The sequence below is a fragment of the Oxyura jamaicensis genome, assembly GCF_011077185.1.
Source record: "Oxyura jamaicensis isolate SHBP4307 breed ruddy duck chromosome 3 unlocalized genomic scaffold, BPBGC_Ojam_1.0 oxy3_random_OJ106574, whole genome shotgun sequence".
NCBI classification, from domain to species: Eukaryota; Metazoa; Chordata; class Aves; order Anseriformes; family Anatidae; genus Oxyura; species Oxyura jamaicensis.
Genome location: NW_023303772.1, coordinates 7,234 through 29,404, shown reverse-complemented (window position 1 = coordinate 29,404; position 22,171 = coordinate 7,234). Strand labels below are relative to the sequence as shown.

Below are 22,171 nucleotides of genomic sequence, written 5' to 3'. Positions count from 1 at the left end.
TTTTTTTTTTTTTTTTTTTTTTTTTTTTTTTTTTTTTTCTGGGGGGGTGGGTTGCTCTCTGTCGTCGTTTGTTGTGGCTGTTAAATTTTAAACTACCATGCACTCCACTTCCAGTATGCTGGGAGCGGTGAAAATGGAAGGCCATGAGCACACGGACTGGAGCAACTACTACGGGGAGCCCGAGGTAAGACGGGAGCCGGGGCTCCACGGCCCCCCGGCCTGGCCCGGCCGCCCCGGGGTACCTCCGGGGGCACCCCAATTTTGTCACCAGATGTCGGGCAGGGCGGGGGGTGGCGGAGGCCGGCGGGGCCGGCCCCCCCGGGGCCGAGCAGGGCGCGGGCTGCCCGGGCGGCATTTCGCGATTTTTCCTCCTCCCCCCCACCCACCCAGGTATTTTTCTCACTTCGTGCAGGGATGTCTCTTCCCTCCCTCCAGCTCCCCAGCACGGACACGGCGGGCTCGCTGTGGCCCCGTCTTTTTTAATATCTGTATTTTTGTTTTTCATTTTAACAGCCCCCCTTCATGCCCACCCTCCCAAGATTTAACCCTTTCCAGCCCACTCCAGGGCTGCAGAGGACCCCTGGAAGCGGCAACCCGGGATGGGGTGGGGTGCCCCTGCACTGTTCTCCATCTGGGGGGCTGCCCTTCTCCCTGGTGGGGCTGCACACCCGCCCCCTCCCGTCCCCCCAAAAAACCTCCCTCCTCTCTCTTGCTTGCCCCCACAGAGCTACTCCTCAGTGAGCAACATGAATGCGGGGCTGGGCATGAACAGCATGAACACGTACATGACCATGTCGGCCATGAGCACCACAGCCAACATGACGGCTGCCACCTCCATGAACATGTCCTATGCCAACACAGGCATGAGCCCCTCGCTCACTGGCATGTCCCCGGGTGCAGGGGCCATGCCCGGCATGGGCTCGGCTGGTGTGGCGGGGATGGGTGCCCACCTGAGCCCCAGCATGAGCCCAATGGGGGGCCAAGCAGGCTCCATGAACGCCCTGGCCCCCTACACCAACATGAACTCCATGAGCCCCATCTATGGGCAGTCCAACCTCAACCGCTCGCGGGACCCCAAGACCTACCGGCGGAGCTACACGCATGCCAAGCCACCCTACTCCTACATCTCCCTCATCACCATGGCCATCCAGCAATCGCCCAACAAGATGCTGACACTGAGCGAGATCTACCAGTGGATCATGGACCTCTTCCCCTTCTACCGCCAGAACCAGCAGCGCTGGCAGAACAGCATCCGCCACTCACTCTCCTTCAACGACTGCTTCCTCAAGGTGCCCCGCTCCCCAGACAAGCCGGGCAAAGGCTCCTTCTGGACTCTGCACCCCGACTCGGGCAACATGTTTGAGAACGGCTGCTACTTGCGCCGCCAGAAGCGCTTCAAGTGCGAGAAGCAGCTGGCCGCCAAGGACAGCGGCGGGGCGGGCAGCGGGGCAGGTGGTGGGGGCAAGAAGGGGCCTGGGCAGCCACCGAGCCAGCCCCTGGGGGAAGGCAGCTCCTCGGGTGGCTCCGAGGGCTCAGCCAGCGTTGAGTCCCCGGCCAGTGCCTCACCATGCCAGGACCACAAGCGCACCCTGGCCGACCTGAAGGGCACGGCGGGGCTGAGCCCTGGGGAGCCAGCGGCGTCGCCAGCGCAGCACCTCCTGGCCCCCCCGCACGCTGGCCTGCCCCATGACGCCCACCTCAAGCCCGAGCACCACTACGCCTTCAACCACCCCTTCTCCATCAACAACCTGATGTCCTCCTCCGAGCAGCAGCACCACCACCCGCACCACCACCATCACCACCACCACAAAATGGACCTCAAGGCCTATGAGCAGGTGATGCACTACTCGGGCTACGCCTCACCCATGCCTGGCAGCCTGGCCATGGGGCCTGTAACGAACAAAAATGGCTTAGAGTCCTCCCCTTTAGCCGGAGAGACTTCTTACTACCAAGGTGTGTATTCCCGGCCCATCATGAACTCCTCCTAATGGGCCGAGGGGAAAGCTCCCCTGGCAAGGGGGGAAAGACCCCACACCCCCTCGCAATCCCCTAGCAGAGCGATGGACTATGAACGCTGTCGAGCACGGTACATATACATATATCTATCTATCTATTTTTATTTTGTTTCGCTGGCTCCAGATGTCTGCATCCATTCGGGAAACAGCAGGCACGTCTTGCAAGCACCTCAGCCCGCACTGAGGGCAGGCATACTGGTCCTCCCCCCCCAGCCCAAAGCCACCCATGCCTGGGGGGCTGCGATTCCCGTGTTTTGCCTTGTGGGGTGGTTTGTTTCGGTGGGGAGGGGCGGGTTGGGGGTGCGGGGAGGGGAGAGGGGGGTTTCTGTTGGGGCTATTTTTTTTTTTCGTTGTTGTTGTTGCAAGGAGGTATAAATATATCTATTTTTTGTGTGGAAGTGACGGAAAAAAAAATACCAAACAGACAAACAACAAAATGAAACCCTCCTTCAGTGTGAAACCCATGCTAGTTTTGAATCCGAGGACCAAAAGTCTTGTAACGTTGTAAAAAGGGGGAAAAAGGGGAGGGGGGGAAGAGAAAAAAAAATATGAAAAACATTAAAAAAAAAGGTCAGGATAGATCGTTGTAATTGAAACAAATGCTTGATGTTACCGGGAGAGTAAACTACTTGGATCTGATTAATTTATCGTTTCTGTATGCTTTATTTATGGCTTATAAATGTGTATTCTGGTAGCGACTAGCCAGATTTTCACAGAACTATATTAAAGTGTTATTGGAGGTTTTTTTCCCCTGCATCTCTGTTCCATCGGGACTCGCCCATCTCCCCCAGCCGCCGCGGAGCCTCTGCCCCGGCCGAGCGGCCCCGACGGCGCAGAGCTGCCGCCCGCTTCCTCTCTTCCCCGGCGCCCTCGGAGGGGCTCGGCCGACGCGGGGACATCCCGGGGGGGGCGAGGGGGGTAGCAGGGAAAGCAGTGGGGCACGGCACGGCACGGCACGGGACGGCACGGGACGGCACGGGACCCTAATGGCGGCCACCGGGGGCACCCGGCCGGCGCTCGGTGCGCCCTCGGGGGGCAAAGCCGACAGCGGGAGGTGTGCGTGTGTGTGGGGGAAATGGCAAAGTAATGGTATCCAGGGGGACGGGGCAAGAAAGGGGTCGCAGGGGCAGAAAGCAGGGAAGCGGCAGAACGAGCGGAGCGCCGCCGGGGGGGTGGCTCGGCTTCGGGGAGCGCGGCCGTGGAGGGGGGAGCTCCCCCGCTGCCCCCCAGCGCCCCCGGCTGCCCGGAGCCTGCCCGGACCCTCGGCCGGCGGCACCCGTCGGGGGCCGTTTTCCTTTATTTCCCCGCTCCCTGCCCGTTTTCCCAACCACTTGTTGTTTTTCCCACGCGTTTACGGCGCTCATAGATGTTGCTTTCCGAAATAACATTCAAATCCTTCTTAAAATTCCACATTGTCCGCGGGAAGAGAAAAGGGGACGAGGAGTCGGGAGGATGAAGGGGGGGGGGGGGGGGGGGAAAAAAAAAAAAAAAAAAAAAAGCCTCCCCAAAACAAAACAGGGATCCAGCCAGAAATCTGTCCGTCTCTATACGGGAAGGACACACACGTTGTGAAGCAGGCATGCAATGTGTTTCATTAGCACATAAAAGGCTCCCGCGGGGAAGCGGCGAAGGAGTACGGGCGCGGGAGTGACGCGCTTTGGGGACGCGGCGCTGCCGCCCGGCCCCAAAGCGGGCACCGAACCGGGCACCCGCTGCCCACCCCAAAAGCACGCCCTTTCGTTGGGTTTGCTTTGGGTTACTTTGGTTTGGTGTCGGTTATTTTTTTTATTATTATTATTATTTTTTTTTTGGTGGTGGTTTTCAAATTCTCATCCTTGTTTTTTTTTTTTTTTTTTGTTTGTTTGTTTTTCCTTTTTAAATTTCGCTTCCTCCGGCCTGGTTCACGCTGAAATGTAAGGATGGGAGGCTCGAGGGAGAGGAGGCAAAAGGAAAAAAACGGCCCCAGCTATACATTATTTCTTTTTCTTTACACCCGCTTGCTCTTTTTTTCCCCCCATTCCCGCCCCCCCTCCGCACGACTCGCCCGCCCCCAGTCTTCCTGCAAGTGCATTCTGCTCCTGCCGGTTTAAGCAACTGTGATCTGTGAATAAACAAAGTCAGTAAACAAAAAAAAAAAAAAAAAAAAAAGGGGGGGGGGGGGGGGTGAAGCCAAAAAACAGGAGGGTAAACTTTCAACACCACGTCATACTTCAGCAAATTTACACAGATATTATATTGCGTCCCTTTCCTTCCCCCCCTCTCCTTTTGAGCCATTGTGCTTAACTGAATTTTATAAAGCTGATCGATATCTTGGTAAAATATTCATTTTTAAACTAGCGGGCAGCGAAATCTTTGCTTTGTGCTAAAGTCAACAGTAGCACAGTTTCAGCTCAAATAAATGCAGGGATGCTTCCAGCTCCCTCAGAGCCGGGCGCGGCGCAGCCGCTCGTCCTGCGGCCGGGGCGCAGGTAGGTGACAGCCGCCGCTCTTTCTCCTTCTCCTCCTTCCCCTGCGCCCCGGCTCCCCTCCGCTTCCGACCCTCCTTTGCGCCGCCCGAGGCCGCCGGGCGAGCGGGGCCGGGGCCGGGGCCGGCGCGCGGGGTCCCTGCCCCGAGCTCAGGAGCGGGGCAAGGCCGGGGCCGGCTCGGCGGGGCCGAGGGGCCCGGGGCTCCGTCGGGGGCCGGGGATGCTCCGGACACGGCTCCCAGAGCCTCGCCGCTCTCCCGCGGGCTGCGCGCTTTCGTATTTTCTCTCTCTCTCTCTCTCTTTTTTTTTTGTTTTGTTTTGTTTTGTTTTCTTGCCCCCCCCCCCCCCTTTTTTTTTTTTTTGCTCGTTTTCCCATTGTCCTCCCCGGCCCCGTGGCACTCCTTTGTTCCCCGCGGCTGGGCATTTCGCCTGTGGCCGTGGCACGGGGAAGTGCCGCTGCCGGTGCCGGAGAGACCCCGGCCCGGCTGCCCGCAGCCGCGTGGGCAAACACGGGGGGACTCCCCCTTCCCTGCCCACTCCCGGTCCCCCGATGTGGACGCAGGGGGACGGGGGAACGGGCTTTTAAGCGGGGCCGGCGGCCTTGCACTGCGCACCCCGCGGGCACGGACACGGGTGGCATTGCCCACGCGGGGGCTCGGGGAAGGGACCTTGTCCCGGGCCGGGCCCGGGCGAGCGGGAGCGGTGTGTACGCGGCGTGTGTGCTCCCATGTCCCGCAGTAGCACGGCGGCTAATGGGCTCTCAATAATTCATAGCAGCGCGGCAGGCTCGTAATGTTGTGCCGCGCGCTTGCCAATTACTTGTCATTAACCGTGTCCCCACGCGGGGAGGGCGCCGCGCGTGGGAAGGGCCTGGCCGTCCCCCGGCGCATCCCCGCACACCCGGCCCGCGGCGGCTCCCGGCACCCCAGTACCGGCTCTGGGGCTCGCCCCCGCCCTGGTGCCCGCTGCCTCACCGGCGGCCGCCCTCGGCTACTTTTTATTTTTGTAGCTTTGATTTTATTTTTATTTTTATTTTTTGCCTGTTGCTGTCCCCGAGCATCCCCAGCATCCCCGGCTGGCGTTTCCCCGGCTGACAGCCCCTCGGCAGGGGCACAGCGTCAGAGCCGGCTCCCCTCTCACCGATTTTATTATCACCATCATCATCCTCATTACTCGGGGAGACCGGGCGGCGGCCGGCCACGCTGGGGGGGGTGGGGAGGGACGGAGAGCCCCGGTAGCAGGAGGAAGCGCGGAGGGGAACTTCCCCGGGCAGGGTCTGCGCCGGAGAGGGGGCTCCGGGGGGGTTGCGGGTCCCGCCGCCGCCCGAACCGGGGCCGAACCGAGCGGCGAGCGGGCGAAGCGCTAGGCTCGCCCCGTGTCCGCCGGAGAAGGAAGCCGGGCGAGTTTGGCCGCCCAGAGCCGCGACCCCAGGCTAAAAAGCAGCCCCCGGCCGGCCGGCCGCGCTGGCTAAGGCATTTATTTTTTCCTGACTTCCCCTGCGGTTGGGGGGGAAGGCACTTCTTTAATTGTTTGGGCCCCTAATGACATGCAGAGATGGCTCAAAAGACAGCGGACATCAAAGCACAAAGAAGATGATGGCACATCCAGGCTCGGGCAGGGCAGGACAGCCACGCTTCCACCCGGGGTAGGGCGACGGCGGCTGCCCAAACTCCCAGCGCTTCTCCTCCCGCCGGGGAAGCGGCGCGGGCACACCGGGCTGTAGTCCCAAAGCCGCCGGCAGGATTGTATGCAAAACGCGTTTATTGACCGTCCTAAAAAAAACCGGACAACTCGGGGGTGAGATGAGTCTAATTATTGCTGGTTCTAAAAAGAGCTGGAACACCCAAGTAGGGCTTAACTCGTCTCCTGGGAAACTGATGGAGACCTATTTTACAAGCTGTAATTCTGCTTTAGACTATTGCAGGCTAAAGGCAGTTCACACTATCCTCTTTCTTCTAGAAATAGTCCTAATCCTATATTTCGGCCGGGTAAAGTCCGCTTCTGCTCCGCACTAGATTAATCCAGAAACCACATAAAACCAGGTAGGGAAGAGGATGGAAAAGGGGAGGAGAAAAATCGTTCAAAGTTTGTTACCTCTGCCCTGCCTAACCTTCAAAAGAGTAAATATTAAAGGATGATGCAGAGTCTGCCGGCTCCTTATTTACGGGACAGCTTCACCGCCAATAGAGCTAAAAACGGGGCTTTGGGGCTGGCGGGTGTCGGGAGGAGAGCATTTTGGTTTTATTTTTTGCTCTCTCGCTGTGGTCGTTTTTCAGGTCGGGCTCCTTGGGCGGCGAGCGAAATATTTTTCCTCTCCTCTCCCGACGGAGCCGGGGGGGAGGAGGGGGTCCGGGGAGGGCGCGATGAATTTGTTAGTTATTTATTTTTACTGGGGGAAGAAAACGACGACGACAAGGGAACCGCCCGGGCTGTGCCGAGTCCAAGTGCAGCACTGGCCGGGCGCTGCAGCGGTGATTTTTGTCCCAGCTGCAATTCGGGGGGCTCCTTGCCCCGGGGGCCGCACGACCCCAGCCCCAATTTGCTGCTGAAGCGCCTGGCAATGGGTTCAGCGGCGGATCTGTTGCGGGGAGGGAGAGGGACAGAGGGTGGCAAGCCGCAGGCCCCCCGGGGAGCCGGGGCTCAGCCCCTAACACGGAGGGGAGGTTTCTGTCCGCCGGGAGGGAGAGACCGCGTCCTGCCATGCCCGCCCCGGGGCATCAGGGGCACGGGCTGCAGAACCCCTGCTCTAGGGGACCGGGAGGAAAGGACGGGGCGTTTGGGAAGGAGGGGGGGACAGAGTCCATCGAGGCACAAAAGGCGCCCCGAAGTGCCCGGCACTTCGGGGCAGAAGAGTGCGCATCGGGTCCGCTCCGCCCGTGGGAAGGTGAAGCACCGCACCGAGCCTGGGGCGCGGGTTTGGGAGCTCTGGGTGAAGGGATGGGGAGAGGTGGAGGGGCGAAGGGAGGGAGGGGTGGGGGAAGGCTGGCAGGACGGACGGACGGACGGACGGACGGACGGACGGACGGACAGAGGCTTGTTCAGCGGCCCCGGCGGGGCAAACGAAAGTGGCTCCCGGGGCGGCCGTAGGGACCGGGGGGGCAGCCCCGCCGGGCCGCTATGTTTGCAGGTGCAGTCGAGCGTGAAATTGAATGTAAAAAAAGGAAAGGGAAAAAAAAAGAATAAGAAAAAAAGAAGTTTTAAAAAACGCAAATGAGTCGGGGACGGCAGGGCAGCCGGGTCCCTCAGCGCCCGAGCCCGGCTCGTCGCTTGCCCACGCGTGATCATGGGGCTGTGGCACGGAGCGGGGGAGCGGGCAGGGGGCTGCCACCCGTGACTGCCACCCGCGTGGGACCGGCCGGGGCCAGCGCTCACTGCGAGCCGAGGGGCAGCGCCTCTGCCCTGCGGTCCGCCGCCGGCTCCTTTCTTTCCCTTTCTTTTTCATGCTTTCCTTTCCTTTCTCTTTCTCTCCTTTCATTTTCTTTTCCTTTCTTTCTCTTTCTTTCCCCCTTTCCCGTTTCTTTTTGTTTCTTTTCCTCTCTTTCATTTTCTTTTCCTTTATTTCTCCCCCCCCCTTTTGTTTTTCAATTTCCTTTCCTTACTTTCCCTTTCTTTTCCTCTCATTCTTTTTCTTTTTCCTCCCCTCTTTGCCTTTCTTACCGCCTTTTCTCTTTTTCTTTTTTTCCTTTTTTTCCCTTTTTCTCCTTTTTCATTTTTTTTCCCTTTTACCCCTTTCCTCCCTTTTTCTCCTTTCCAGCCGCTGTCCCGCTCCTCGCAGCCCTCCTCGGGGGCAGGCAAGGGACAGGCGCGGGGCAGCTGGCCGAGCCCCGCCGCCACGGGGCTGGGTGCCGGGCAGGGACCCTCCCGCTTCCCCCTCCTGCCATGGGCCGGGCCTTACGCCCTCCTGCTCTTCCCCAGGTGGCCCCTGCTCGTTATAGACCAGAGGGGCAGGAAAGCCTTCGATGTACTTTTTATTTGCTGCAGGCAGTGCAGATTTCTGCAGCCAGAGCCTCGCTGCTGCCAGATTGCTGCCAGCGCCAACAATCCGTCGCCGGAGCAAGGTGCGCACCCTTGGCTGGGGACGGGCCGGCTCTCTGCAGGTCTCCGACCCCACAGTCGCACAAGCAGTACAAAGAATGAGCCTCCTCCCTCCGCGGCTGGACAGCAGCTAGCCAAGTGCCCCGCAGCACCGAGGAGTGCAAGTGTGGGGATTTCAGTTCCATCCCGGTACTGACGGTGGCAATGCTGGAGGAGTTGGGGACCTCGAGATGCTCCGTGTGTCACCAGGCTGTCTTCTGCACGCAGGCGAAGCAGCCGCTCGGTGCGCTCCATTATGTGTGTGCACTTATCCTCAACTTCCCTCTCCTTTGTTTATTTTAATAATGGCACAGGGAGTCAGTTTCAGGGGTAGATGGGGCAAACTTCTGGGCTTTACAGAGTGTGTTGCTACTGTGTATGCATCTCCTATTAAATCCACAGATTCCCATCTCCGATTGCCTCTTTGTGTCTGTCCTTGTGCATGATACCTGTGTTATGGTTCAACAGCTCCCAATGGGAATGGGGAGAAGCTATCTTTGCCTTGAGGACAGTTAGGAAGATGCTTTTCCAGGATCGATCCTTTTAGGAATCAGGGAAGTGGAAAAAAAAATTGTAACTGCACCTTGAGAAAGTTGAAGAGTAAATTAATTTGTAGAGCTTTTTGAGGGATGCTCATAGGTGCTGTCCTAAGAGTGAACACGAGTTCCCCAGGCTGCCTCAGCACCATGTAACGGATTGTCCACAGCAGCACAGATATTTCTATTCCCCCCCACAAAGGTAATGGGTGTCCCACAGAAAGGGATGGACATGCAAACCCATTTTCAGTGCAAGAGGTTTGCCCCAGCACAGCTGCCTTCCTTCAGCCCCTCAAGGGATACCCAAAGCAGGAGGCAGTTATGGGGCCCGTGGGCATTGCCCCACCTTTGCTGCATTCATCCCCTGCCCTCACCTCACATTCAGCACCGAGACCTGGTGCCACGCTCCATCCCCCTGCATCCCTCCCTCCGCTGCTGCCCTGCATGGTACATGCCTCACTGCTGCACGAACGGCCTGGGGGGGACAAAGCCAGCAGCCCGAGGGCAGGCAGGCAGCGGGGTGGGGGCAGAAGGCGAGGCTCACATCAGCGGAGTTGCCAGGACTTTCTGTCACCCCTGGGTCCAATCCGAGACATCATTAGCAAACTAATAAACCAGCTGCAGATGTTGAGCCGACGGCAGGGCGTGTTCATCGGGAGCAGTGTGGAGCATCCTGACAAAGTCTTGGGCTGGGAAAGCTGTCAGCGTGCCCCAGTTTTTCTCTTTGTCTTGTGTTCTTTGCTACCCTCCCCCCTCATCACTTCCCTCCTGCCTGGATTTTTGGGGGGAAGGGAAGGAAAAAGTCTGGATCTGGACTGTGCAGCTCTCTCCTCGCACACCAGGATGCTGCTGGGAGGAGAAATGCCTCAAGCAGGGTGACAAGCTCTGCTGCTGCAGACACCGGGGTGGTGTTTCATCAGAAATAAGAATCCCCCTTGCCCAGGAGGGGGCTGTACCTGCTGAAGTGCCTCTTAACCTTTTCTATATCCTGTTGCTAAAAGAGAAAGTACACGGGGGTTCCTGCCTCAGGAAGAGAGGAAGCTCCTGCCCAGCTGCCCATGTCGCTGGGCTCCCTGAGGACAAAAGCAATGTGTTGCATCCCCAGCAAATCCTCCCCTGGGGAGGGAGAAGGTGCCTGGGCAGCGATGACAGGGCAACGTGCTTGCCCTTGGCTGCAGTTAGCTGCCGCTAACATAGCAACTGTTATTTGCCCTGGGGCTGCCCGAGTGAAGTGTTTTTGCCTTGTTCTCTCACCGGGGTGCCATTCTGGGAGGGGGGCAGGACCCCTGCATGCAGCCCACCCTCTGCAGCACAACCCAGGGCAGGGGCCGAGCGGCTGGGGTGTGCTGCCGGACTCTGCCCCGTGCCCAGGCCAGGGCCCAGGGCAGGGTCCCTGCCGCGGCACGAGTCAAGAAGAGCGGTCGTGTATTTTTCCTGAGTTACTTATTAACCACCGTTCATTTGACAGGATCAATATTTCAAGCGAGGGAGTAAACACTTAAGAACCAACACTCTGCTTTGCTCTCTTTTCCTGTACAAAATGATTTATTTTATAAAATGCATCTGCCTGGAAGGGAGGCAGAGGCTGGAGCCCTGTGGCTTTTATCTGAGGGATATGCAAAGCACATTTATTTCGTCTTTTATCTCTCATATTGCATGTTGATCCCATACATATAGATTGATTTTGTTCAGGTAGATAATGAAAAGTCAAGTGGAAAATTTACACAAAGGCACTCAGGATCTCGACTTTCTATTGGTATATAAATTGGTTTATTACTTCATTCCCTTAAACAGGGACTTTCACACTGGGGAACACTTTAAAATATATCATGTTTAAACACAAAACCATTTACCTTTCACGTGTTTTTTTCCATCAGTAATTTCCTTGCCACTTTTGCTAATTACCAAAGATATTTGTGTTTAAACAAGGGCTCACTCCTTCTCAGTCCCACCAGCAATTCATCTTCCTCCTCCCGCTCCCGTCGCCAAAACGTCCCAATGCGAAATTTCCGCTACGGTGGCCGTGCCCACCCCGCTGGAGGGGCTGACGATGCCTCGCAAGTGGGCATTAATTCCCTATAAGCAGCTTTCATTTAGCCACCCTAACCCGGAGCCTGGCGTGCTGCTCAGGCGGTGAATAGAGGGCACTGTATGGGAGAGCACAGCTTGGAACAAAACCGGGAGGAAACATTATTAATAAACATCTTCTGGACATTTGGTGGCTCGTATAGGCTGCTCCAGCTTAAAGCAATTAATTCAGGATACTGACATAAACTCTCCAGCTCTTTGACAGCTTGGAGCTGAAATAAAAATGCTAGTTCTCAAGGGAAAAGGAGAGGATAGTTGGCTCTTTTCTGGACTGTTTGCTTATAGGCCCAGAGAGCAATCTTCCTTGCAGAATGAAATGCAAGGACACAAACAATGTACCGGAGAGAGAATAGAAGATGGGAATGAACAGTTTGAACTATTTGCTCAGCAGAAGGGCAGCCACAATGCTCAACCAATGGCTTTCCCATGCATCAACCAGGCTTCTTAGGCCCTTTTGTTGTTCATCCTCTTCCTCCCGCCAGATAAGAGCACAGCTGCAGAGCTGCGGCTAAGTCCGGCCGTCGACTTATCCACGCAAATCTGCTGTCACATTTACAGTATCTCCCCGCTGGGCAGCCCCCAGGGGCAGCCGGGTGCCGTGCCACCCGCAGCACGGCACGAGGCTCCTGGCCATACACGGGGGCGGACGAGCGGTCCTGGCTGCAGGAGGCAGACAGACTTCCTGCGAGGGGACAGGGGCGTAGGGCTGCCCTGCCAGGTGGCCCTTGGCATGTCTGGGGGGGCAAAGCCCGTCCGGAGAGCGGTGCGGGGCAGGCAGGAGACTCCTGCCAGCCAGCGCTCATCCTGATCGGGGGCTTCGCGGTGCTGGCTCTTTGTCCCAGCCCAGGCTGCCGGCTCTGGGAGCTGGGTGGCAGCGCGCGGTGCTGTTTTAATAAGGTTTATTTAGCTTGAAAGGGTTTTACGAGGTGAAAAGGCAAAACACTGAGGACTAAAGAAAATGCCTGCCTCACTGAGATCACATGAAACATTTGTAGTCAAAGAGCACACCTGCAGGAAACACCAAGTTTAAACACTTCTTCTGTCACAAGAATCTGAGCAACCTCTGGCCACTTTTCTTTCTTTCTTTCTTTCTTTCTTTCTTTCTTTCTTTCTTTCTTTCTTTCTTTCTTTCTTTCTTTCTTTCTTTCTTTCTTTCTTTCTTTCTTTGTGTGTCTCTTTTCCCCCTTCTTCCCTACTGGGTGGTCAGGAGGAAGGGTTGAAAGGCAGGAGGGCTCCTATTGTCTGCAGATCTGACCCCACGTGTCCCTGCAGTGCCAGCACCTGGCCAAGCCCACACTGTGGCTGAGGCTGCTCACCCCAAAAGGCGCAAACCTATCCCAAATCGAGCCCCCATGTCCATCCCCACTGGATAGGTGCCCACTGCCAGCCCCCTGCCACCAAGAGGGTGAGAAACGACCCTGGCAGCTTGGATGGAGCCGGCACCAGGGGCAGGGGCAGCATGGTGCCAGCAGCTCTCACCCTGGCACGGCCAGCAACACTGCCCCACCGGCAGGGCAGAGCACGCCAATGCCGATGCTGGGTACCTGCCATGCCGACAGGTTGGTTAATGAGACTCTAAAGAGGCTGAGCGATGCTCGCCACCACTCACTTACAGTGCTAATTTCCAAAACACTCAGCCGTAGACAAAGAGAAAGTGCAGTTAGTGCAAAGTAATTTGTGCTGTGCTCCTGGTGAATGAATTTAGGGGAGCAAATATAGTTATGCAGGATTTAAATTAAACTTGACACTAATGTAAATACAGCAATGCAACTGCATGTTTAAGAAATAGGATGAGGCTACGGTTTTAATCAGGTCCTTTTAACTCAGGTGGCATTTTAAATCCTCGCCATTTAAATTGGATAACACCCATGAGCTGCGTGAAGGGGTGTCAGACAAAAATACTTTCAGCAACTTGTGGCCTCCAGTCCGGGCACTGCCGAGCCCTTGCTCTCCTGCCACCCTCCAAAGCCTCTGTGGTGGCCCCAGGAGTCATCCCAACAGGAGAAACAGCTGGGGGCCAGGGGCTGCTCCAGAGACACTTGTTTCACCTGCAGGAGATGGAGCCAGAAATGCAGGAGGTGACCATGGGGGTTCAGTCCCAAAGGCTGTCCCGTGTGCGGGATGTGTATGGGGCTCCAGGGGAGAGCTGTGCAACCGCTTGGCTGGGAGATCACCACAAACTGGCAAACAGACAACTCCGTACCCAGCCCAGGGCACCTCCTGACTTGGGGACAGGCAGGTAGCCTGTGGAGCGAGCATCCCCTGCGCTCACTGCTTCAGGTGTGACGGGCTTCCCATGGCTCCTCTTGGAGAGGTTGCTGCCCTAACTGCCCCTGGCCTGCCACACTGCATTGCACTGATGCTCTGTGGCAGCAGACACCACCCTCCTGCCTTCAGGTCACCCAACACATAGGACAAAGCCAGCGCACAGCAGCCAGAGCATCCCTGGCCAAAGGCGGTACCGTTTGTCCACCTTGTGTGCCTGCCAGCAGCCCTGGCTGCCTGCTGACATGCAGGACTCTGCTGCAAGAGGAAGGCACTGCTTTCCAGAAGGATGCCCGACCCTTCTAGCTTCAACAGCTCCCAGTGTGTAATAAATTCTGCTGGGGTCAGTCAACTCCTGTCAGATTTCCCCCACCGCTCTTGAACAACCTGCTTCCAGCCTAAATCATAGACCTGGGGCACTGGGGAGGAAAGAAAAAAGAAAAAAAAAGAAAAGAAAATGAAAAAAAGAAAAGAGGAAAGAGCTGAGACCGCCTCACCTACTTCAAAGCCTGAAAGAGAGCAGAGGTGTTTCACAATAACAATAGCATTAACTGCAGCACTGGAGGAGCTCCATAACAGGAGCTTTGTAACCTGGCAAGACCTAGAGTCATTTCTGTTACGGTTACCGGAACAATATATTTGGCAATTGCTTTCCTCTCTATTTTTTCAAAGCGAATGTAACGCCGCTGGCAAGGACACTCTGCCAGCACGGCGCTGTGGCGGGTTTCTCTGCCACCAGATAAGGGCTCTCCCAGCGCCTGTGCAAGGCTCCATCCCCATGGGGCCACCGCTGTGTCCTGTCCCTCGCCCCCCAGGCCAGGGGGCCACATCCAGGCTGCAGCTGTGCCCCAGGGCTGAGCACTGACAAAATTGTGCCCATCCAGGTCAGCAACTAGCTTCCCAAGACCACACAGACCAGTGAACCCAAGGTGGTGTCCACACCAAGAGGTCTGCTCCCATACCACAATAACCATGATAATAGTGATGAAGATGATGATGATAATGATGATGATGATAATATCAGCAACAGCTTTTGGGAAAAATATCCCTCCCCTGGGATTTTTGAATGACTGCCTCCAGGCACGTGGGGTGCCAAAGCCAGAGGCAGCACTGAGCTTGTGTGATGCTCGGGCAGCCTGGATCTGGCCTGAGGTGCAGGGGTTGCAGACAAAATATGCAGGGCAATCAGATAGGTTGCATGCATCCTCTGTGCAGCATGGGAGACCTCTGGCAATGTGTATGATGGGCCCTGTGTTAAGACGGGCAAGCCCTGCCTCCCTGAGATGCCTCTTGAAAGGCTCCTCCAGCTCCTGGCCCAACTCCATGCCTCCAAGCCTGCAAAACCCAGCAAAACCCTGCAAAACCCTGCCTGCCTGCTGCCTCGGCAGAGCCCGCTGGCCTGTCCCTGCAAGGGATTGCATATTCCTGTAGCTGTCCTAATCCCCCCATGTGACTCAGCATTGTTAAGATGCCTCAGAGAATAATAAAATATGCTATAATGCCACCGGTCTTTCGCTGGAGATGTCCCGGCTGCCTGAGGAGGACAGCGGGTGGGCACTGGGTGAGCTGCCTGGGGATGTGCTGGCCATGGGCGAAGGGGTCCCACTGCCAGTCGCCAAGTTGGAGCCCAGCCATGGGAGGAAAGAGGATTTTTCTGTGGGTTTTATGCTTCTGGGGATCCCAGGTGGGGTTATTTTACCCACAGCCACCCCCAGCCCCTGGCCTTTGCACAGATGCCTATGTCCACAAACCCCCCTAAGCACTTAATGAGCTTCGAGACGGCTATTGTCTTGACAAAGCTGATTGAAATCGGCCAAAGAGTTCAAGGGTTAGGAGGGGAGGGAGGCACAGAGGCAGACAGGGTGACACCAGAAACCCTGTCTGGTCGGCAATCAAAATAGATGGTGCTCACGCACGGGTGCACGGCAGGCACAGACATGGCCGTAATTGATGCCAAGGAGCAGCAGAGTGCCCCAATGCGCTGTGCAGCCGTGCCTAATTCCTGATGGGCAGCACAGGGAGGGAAGGAGCAGATGAGCTGATCCCACGTACCCTGCTTTTGTCTCCTCGGGCAAAGCCAGCGTGCATTTTTGCATGCAGATAAACAGGGAAACAAGTCAAACAGCAAGGACGCTGTTTGTGAGGCCAGAGGAGAGCACAGGCTTTGCTCTGGCTCCAGGGAGCACGGCTTCCCTGGCCGCTGGTGGAGCACACAGAAATTATCTGGGGAGAGAGGCCTCCAGCAAGAGCCCAGGGCGAAGTCCAGGTTGCTCAAGGCGTTTTGGGCACTCCTTGAACCTTGCCTAGCATGCAGCCCTCCTGGAGGGGGGACGAGCCAACACCTGAACATGTTGGGACTCTGCCCAAAGAGCATCGAGGGATGCTTGCTCTTCCTCGAGGAAGATCTCCTCTTCCCATGGAAAAGAGCTGTGCAACTGTGGCATTCACCAAAGGGGAAAGAATTAGCAGTTGTTCCATGGGATATGGGTAACAAAGCCTGTAGCTGGAGCTGAAGTGCTAGTGGTTAATTCCTACTGAATTCCTCACCCAGGCTGATTTTCTCTAGTAAGTCCTTAGTTCAGTGACAGCTGCCTGCCACCTAAAGCACCGTGCACATGTGCGTGGGGAGCCATGGGAGGCAGGACACCCCCACGAGGGCAGCAGAGCAGGTGGGGGGGCTCCTGCTGCCTGGAGTGGTCCTGGGCCCAGCCCTGTGTCAGCAGACCTCCTTTTGCTCCTCTCTGATCATTGACAGTGTGTGTTTTTTTACTTCTTGAGACTGTCAGGAATGTTTTTCATGCAAGAGTGTAGAGCATTCAAAATACTGAAACCACCTTAATCTCAGCAAGACCAACAAAGATAAGAAATAGCGTTTAAGTTGGCTGAAATTAGCAAATGCATCTGCCACACAATGCCCCTGTTACCATTAGCTGTGACCGGTGAATGGCACTAGCAAGGTATGCTGGCAATGTTTAACAAACCATCCGTCTTTTACCTGTTCCTACTCAACAGAAACCTTTGTTTGAACCACGGGCCTATTCAGTCCTGCTGCTGTCTGCTTATCGGGAAGATTAATCTCCTAGGTATCACTATATTAATTTTAAAACCAGCCTTTATTATCACGAGTCCTCTTCTGGGGCGGCAGGAAGAAGAGGCATTTCTGCCCCCAATGGGCTAGCCGGGCTCTGTGTCTGCCAAGCCTTGTGCTGCCACTGTGACTCACCCATCCTGCGGGCATCCCTGCCAAAACCCAAATGCAGCATGGACAGACGCTCCCACTCTCCTCAGCTTTTTGGGAGGCTGCATGTCTGATGTCCGGCATGCCCCACACCACCATGCATGGCGGCTCATGGCGGTGATGCCCTTCACATCCCTGCGCATCCCTGTGGTGGCATCCCTGCGGTGCCTGAGCGGAGCACCTGCTGTGCTGGTCCCATGGCATGGAGGGGTGCGGGGAGGGAACCTGGCCAACTTTGCAAACGGGACAGCGGCCGCGGCCAGCACTGGCCCCAAATTCCTGGCTGAGTGCTGTGCACACAGTGCTTATCTCGCCTGGCTGTGTTTGTGCAGCGGGGAGCCAGCTCACACCACGGGGTGGGGGACACGGCGGGGCACCCACAGGGAAGCACGGAGCAGTCCTGGGGATCAAATCTCTCCCATTCCTGAGCACTGGGGGGGGGTCTTTAGGATATTTTGTGTGCAGCCATGATTTTTTTAATGTTTCCTCTGCACTGCTCTGCTGAGCTTCCAGTCCCTGCCTATCCAGAGCCCCCAGGTTGGCCAGGGAGAAGGGGCTGGGGCTCCTCCTGCTCACCTACTGAAGATGAGCTCCTCTCATGCTGCAGGGACAATTGTCTGGGGCAGTGTGGGGTTGGCCTTGCCATGCCACCAGCCCTAATCTGCAATGTGTTCCTGTATCCCACTGTTTCACTGCTCCTGGCAGTCCTGCTCTCTGTAGGTTGATTCTTTGCTCACTAGCACCTCTGGCTACATCGGTATTCTGTGGCACTGAGCTCCACCTAAACAAAAAAAATAGAAAAAAAAAAAGTTATATTGAGTGAAAAAAAAATCATCTTGTGTTTACAGAAAAAGCATTTGGGGGTAGGGAGGGACATGGTATCAGCATGGGATGTCATGGGACGGAGAGTGCAGCTGTGTGACTCCTGTGACACTGTGTCCCCCAGCAGGTCCCCTCCTCTCTGGGCTTTTCCCTCTAGCCACAGTGGTCCCTCTGGGAGTGGGCACAGGGCATCAGCTGGTGCAAGCCAGTCTCAGCAAGAGGTCACCCACCAACAGTGGTAGGAGGAGTTCCAATTCATCCCCCCACTTGGCATCGTTTTGGCGCAGAGGGACTGATCATGAGCATGCTGTAGATTAATCTCTTTGGCATCCTTCTCCTTGCACCCCACTTCTGTCCTGCCCATTGTCCCTGCCCCATGCCCTGGAAAAAACAGAGGCCAGGGCTGGATGGACCCCGCTCCTGAACAGATCCCAGCCCTCCCCACCTGCCTGTCTGAGCAGAGAAGCATGGCGTGGGCTCTCCTGGGGCAAAACACGAGGAAGCTACAGGCATTTTCCCCACTCCTGTTCACTTCAGGTATTTTACCCCCAGGAATGATGAGCAATGCACAGACCCCAGCTTTAAACTTCCCCAGGAGCCTCAGAGCTTGACAGCCCCGTGATTTTAGATTCAGTGCAAAGGAGAGGGCTTCCCAGTGCAGGAGAAGCGGCCCCTTCCCCTTCCTCTGCCTAAGCTAACTCTTCTGCTATGTCAAATAACAGGCATTCGGAAACCCTGCCTACACTGGCAGTGGACAGAGGCTTCCCTGTTTGGATTCAAGATGGGGATTTCTGTGGCTGAAAGTACCTTTGTTATTTTTCCAGGAAAGCTTCCTTTTTGGCTGGCTTCACCTCTACATAGGATGCACACAGCAAATTGACTGCAGTGATGAAGAAGGAAAAATATTTAAACAAGCAATTATGAATGAGCTTTGGTTGCTAACTCGGAGAGCAGTTTCCTACGTCTATGTAGAAATGTGAGTGATTTACCCTCCGAGTCCAATTGCAGCCTCAGGAGTTCATTAAGAACGCCTCTTAGATTAGAGCTTTGTGGCCAGAGAGGGCCACAATTAGTCCGCTGTGCTCATTAATCACTCGTGCTGGTAGGAAGCTGCACTCTGCTGCCAGTCTGGGCACACCTGGGAGCAGAACGAGCCGCAGCACCTCCACAGCAGGGGCAAGCACAAGAGTCATGGCAAAAGCCATGGGGGCCGGGGGAGATACGCGTTTTCTGAGCAATCTCCAGAAGCCCCTTCCTATCTGCACGCTGTCCTTTTACTCTTCCTAGATGTCTGTTTCTTGCTGCAGAGAGGCTGAACGTGGATTATTTGTACCTCTGGTCTGGCCAGGTGGGGTGATGCCTATGCCCCCTCTCTTCATCACCTCTGAGCTTGGTGCACCCAACACGAAAGCAGCCTGTGGGGTTAGAGGTGGAGGCACCTCACTTCTGCTCTCCTGTTTCTGCTTTTACCTCTCCTCTTGGTGTCAGTGTTTCATGGCAGGAGGTGTTTCCTCACCTGAATGTTGGAGCTCTGGGCCAGCGGTGGGGTGACCGCAGTGAGTTCTCCAGATGTGGCTCAGTCCCATGGCACCAAATTTCCAGGCTCCTTCAGTGTCCTTGAGAACCTTATCTCAGTGAGTCACCATTAGCTGGCTTCTAAAACCTGTGACATTTAAGGGAGTTTCCTCTTTGATCTCAAAAGACCTGGCACACAGAGCCAGTGGCCTGGCCCCACGTTCCTCCTGCATGCGAAGCTCCGGTTTCCTTGGGGTGCCCTGAGGTTGGGGGCAGAGAGATGGCCCCAAAGGGCTTGCGAGGAAATTTTTGGCTGCCTCACATCTCCTGCTTGTGTTTCTCCTGCTGGGTGTGTGGTCTGGAGAGAGGCTCTCAATCAGCTTGTGCTCAAGCAGGAGGCTGTGCTTTGGGTGGTGGTGGCCCTGGAGGGGGACAGGGACCTGTACCCATGGGTATGGGCCACGTGGCTCCTGGTCAGCCCTTACAGTGTCTCCTGGGGCGCTGGGCTGTGGGCATCTCTCCAGAGAAGCCCCAGTGCTGGGCAGAGCAAGCAGGGCATGGGATAGTCTGTAAGACCAGGAGGGACTTGGTCCTGTCTCAGCAACCAGTGGTTGAAAAGCTTGGTGACCCTTTCATTGCTCATTAAATTCACCTCTGCATCCACTTCCCACCTGTGGGGATGCTGCAGAAAGCTCAGGTGTGCACAGTCCTCAGTGGTGCTTGAGCCTGGAAGTCACCGCCGTGGGGATGGGGACACTCTTTTTGTCCCTTCTGTGCCCAGGCTTCTCCGACCTGTCCTTGGGCAAGGTGGCAGCAGGGTCTATGTCCCTCGGTGCCGGCAGCTGGCAGCAGGGGCAGTCCCTGCCCCATTTACCCCCTGGGCTCTGTGGGTACAGGGCTGAGGAGCCAAGGAGGCCCTTGGCGTGCTTCTCAGTGAGCTTCTGGTGCCTCCATGGAAGATGAGAGAAGCATGCTTTCAGGATCTGCCCGAGTCAAGGGAAAGGTTCAAGCACCTTGGAGTTTGACTGTGCTTCTTGTTTAAGCCAGCACAAATCATCTTCGCACAGCAGCTTTACGGGGCCCTGCAGACCTGCCTGGCCTTTACGCTGGGGATGGGTTTTTCCGCTCACCACCGGCACAAACAGCCACATTTTATTTGCCATGGCAGAGACAGCGAAGCTGGCTGCTGTGCCTTACTGCTCTCAGGAAGGATGGCCTTCCACCTTCCCCTTTCTGGCCATGTCCTCAAGAGCTAGCTGAACAAATGGCCCTAAAGAAGCGCCCTCCTGCCCCAGCAACCTGGGTGAACAATTTGGGAGAAAAAAAGCAGTGTGGAAAGCATGCACAGCCCTCGCTGGCCACTGGGGTGGGGGGACGAGGAGAGGCAGCATGCATTCCTCCCTGTACATACATTATTCGTGAGGGATTATTTGCTCAAGCCTGAAGCGCAGGCACAAATTTACAGCTGCTGACAAATACAAAGCGCCACATTCAGATGACCAACACGGAGTGGAGGAGCCACCCACCCAGGCTGGCTGATGCCTGAGGTGCGGGAGCCCCTCGTTTCATCTCAAAGGCAGGAGGAGAGCGCCTGAGCCCGGAGCAGAGGAGCCATGCACCCACTGGGTGCTCCTGGGCAGGGGATTTGCCCCGCACCCTTGGGTGCTGCTCTGGACAGGGAAGATGTACACGTGCAGGGCTGTATGTGTGCACACAGAGTTGAGGGCAGGTGAAACAAAATCTGCAGGCGGGCAATGAAACAGGGAGGCGTGAGCCAGGGTGCTCATTAGTACCTGGGTATGGCTGCCGCTGACCTGATGGCAAATATGAAATATCAAAGCTCTTGTCAGCACTCCTGAATGGGACAAAGAAAAGGAGCATTAATGATTAACTCTGCTAAAAGCTCAGGCTTTTTTATTCCCATGGCGCTTGGACTATCTCGCTGCCATGTGACATGCTTGGGCCATTTTCTAGCAGATTGGGGAAAGCTAGTGAGCAAACACAGGTGCTTTAGACTCAGCAGCGCTGTCAGGGACAACCACAAACAACACCAGCTATGCCTGCCTAAATTAGCTCCTGTGTTTGCCTCCATTTTTGCTTCCTGGAGATTTTACTTTCTAAGTCCAGTGTCTTTCGCTCATGTCTTCAACTATTCACATGCAGGGTTAAAGGAGAGAGAAAGAAAAGAGAAGAAAAGCGAAAACACACAGAAAGGCTCCTCTTTGAACCAGCAACACTATGTGGGGACCGAATGCAAAAGACCCGAATAAACTAATTAAAACTACTCAGGTCTTTAACTGCAAAAACAAAACACGTTTATTGTGCTCAAGTGGAATTATTTTAGTGATCCTCAGCAAACACCAAGCCCTGCAAACATGCACGGGGTGCTGCGATCGCTCCTGTGTGCAGCATTTCCTGATGAGCCTGCACCAGCCGGCTAGTGGGGAGGAGGCTGGGGGAGGCTGGCCGGGGTGCTGGGAGGGTCTCCTGGCCTCCAGGCCTCCCTGGCCTCCCATGGGATGCTCTGGGTCGTTTTCGGTGCCGTTTGGTGCAAGTTGCAGCCCGGGCTGCACAACTGTGCCGCGTGTGACCTCTCCGGTGCCGTGGTTCAGAGTGAAGGTCCCTCTAGTGGTATTATTTGTTTTAATTTATTCCTTCCATAGCGCAAATCAGACAGACTTTCTTTTCCTGTTCAAATATTTATATATGTGTATTATTGCACTATGCTTAAACTCCTTGCAATCACACTGGGGCAATAAAGAGCAGACTATCAGCGTGCAATGATAAAGGTAGTTTGAGTAAACAGCAGAAAATGAAATAAAGTTATAAAAAAAGAAGGCCTGGAATGGTATAAATGTCTACAAATAATCACTATATCAGCCTGCCCGATACTCAAGCAATTAAGGACAACAGGAGTGAAATTGTGCCCAAGCTGTGTGCATTTGAGCACCGCCTGCCCTCCAGTGCCCTGGCCCCCACCGTGCCTCCCTGCTGCGGGGGGTCAGGGTTAGGGGCTGTCAGGGGCATCGGGGCTGGTGGTGTGGGGCAGGAGCATCCGTGGACCTGGACAGATCCATGGCAAGTGTGGGGTGCCTCGGTGGTGGCTGCCCCCAGACTAAGGGGTAGTGGCACAAAGGGGATTCAAACTGGGAA

The 22,171-nt window shown here is 55.9% G+C and overlaps 1 protein-coding gene and 1 long non-coding RNA gene across 2 annotated transcripts; both read left to right on the top strand.

Annotated features, from left to right (window-relative positions):
* Nucleotides 1-45: 45 nt before the first annotated feature.
* Nucleotides 46-2,585, top strand: LOC118157164 (forkhead box protein A2-like). The gene is made up of 2 exons (XM_035311425.1): nt 46-184; nt 726-2,585. The coding sequence occupies exons 1-2, from the start codon at nt 98-100 to the stop codon at nt 1,986-1,988; spliced, it is 1,350 nt and encodes a 449-aa protein (XP_035167316.1). The 5' UTR covers nt 46-97; the 3' UTR covers nt 1,989-2,585.
* Nucleotides 2,586-4,234: 1,649 nt separating this feature from the next.
* On the top strand, nt 4,235-9,115 carry LOC118157165. The gene is made up of 2 exons (XR_004746558.1): nt 4,235-4,483; nt 8,283-9,115. It is a non-coding gene; the product is annotated as an uncharacterized LOC118157165 (long non-coding RNA).
* The last annotated feature ends 13,056 nt before the right edge of the window (nt 9,116-22,171 follow it).

Excerpts from the sequence above, each read along its gene's own strand:
- LOC118157164 (XM_035311425.1), top strand. The coding sequence starts at position 98 with ATGCACTCCACTTCCAGTATGCTGGGAGCGGTGAAAATGGAAGGCCAT. Across the intron at positions 185-725 it reads ACTACTACGGGGAGCCCGAG|AGCTACTCCTCAGTGAGCAA; the intron begins GTAAGACGGGAG and ends TTGCCCCCACAG.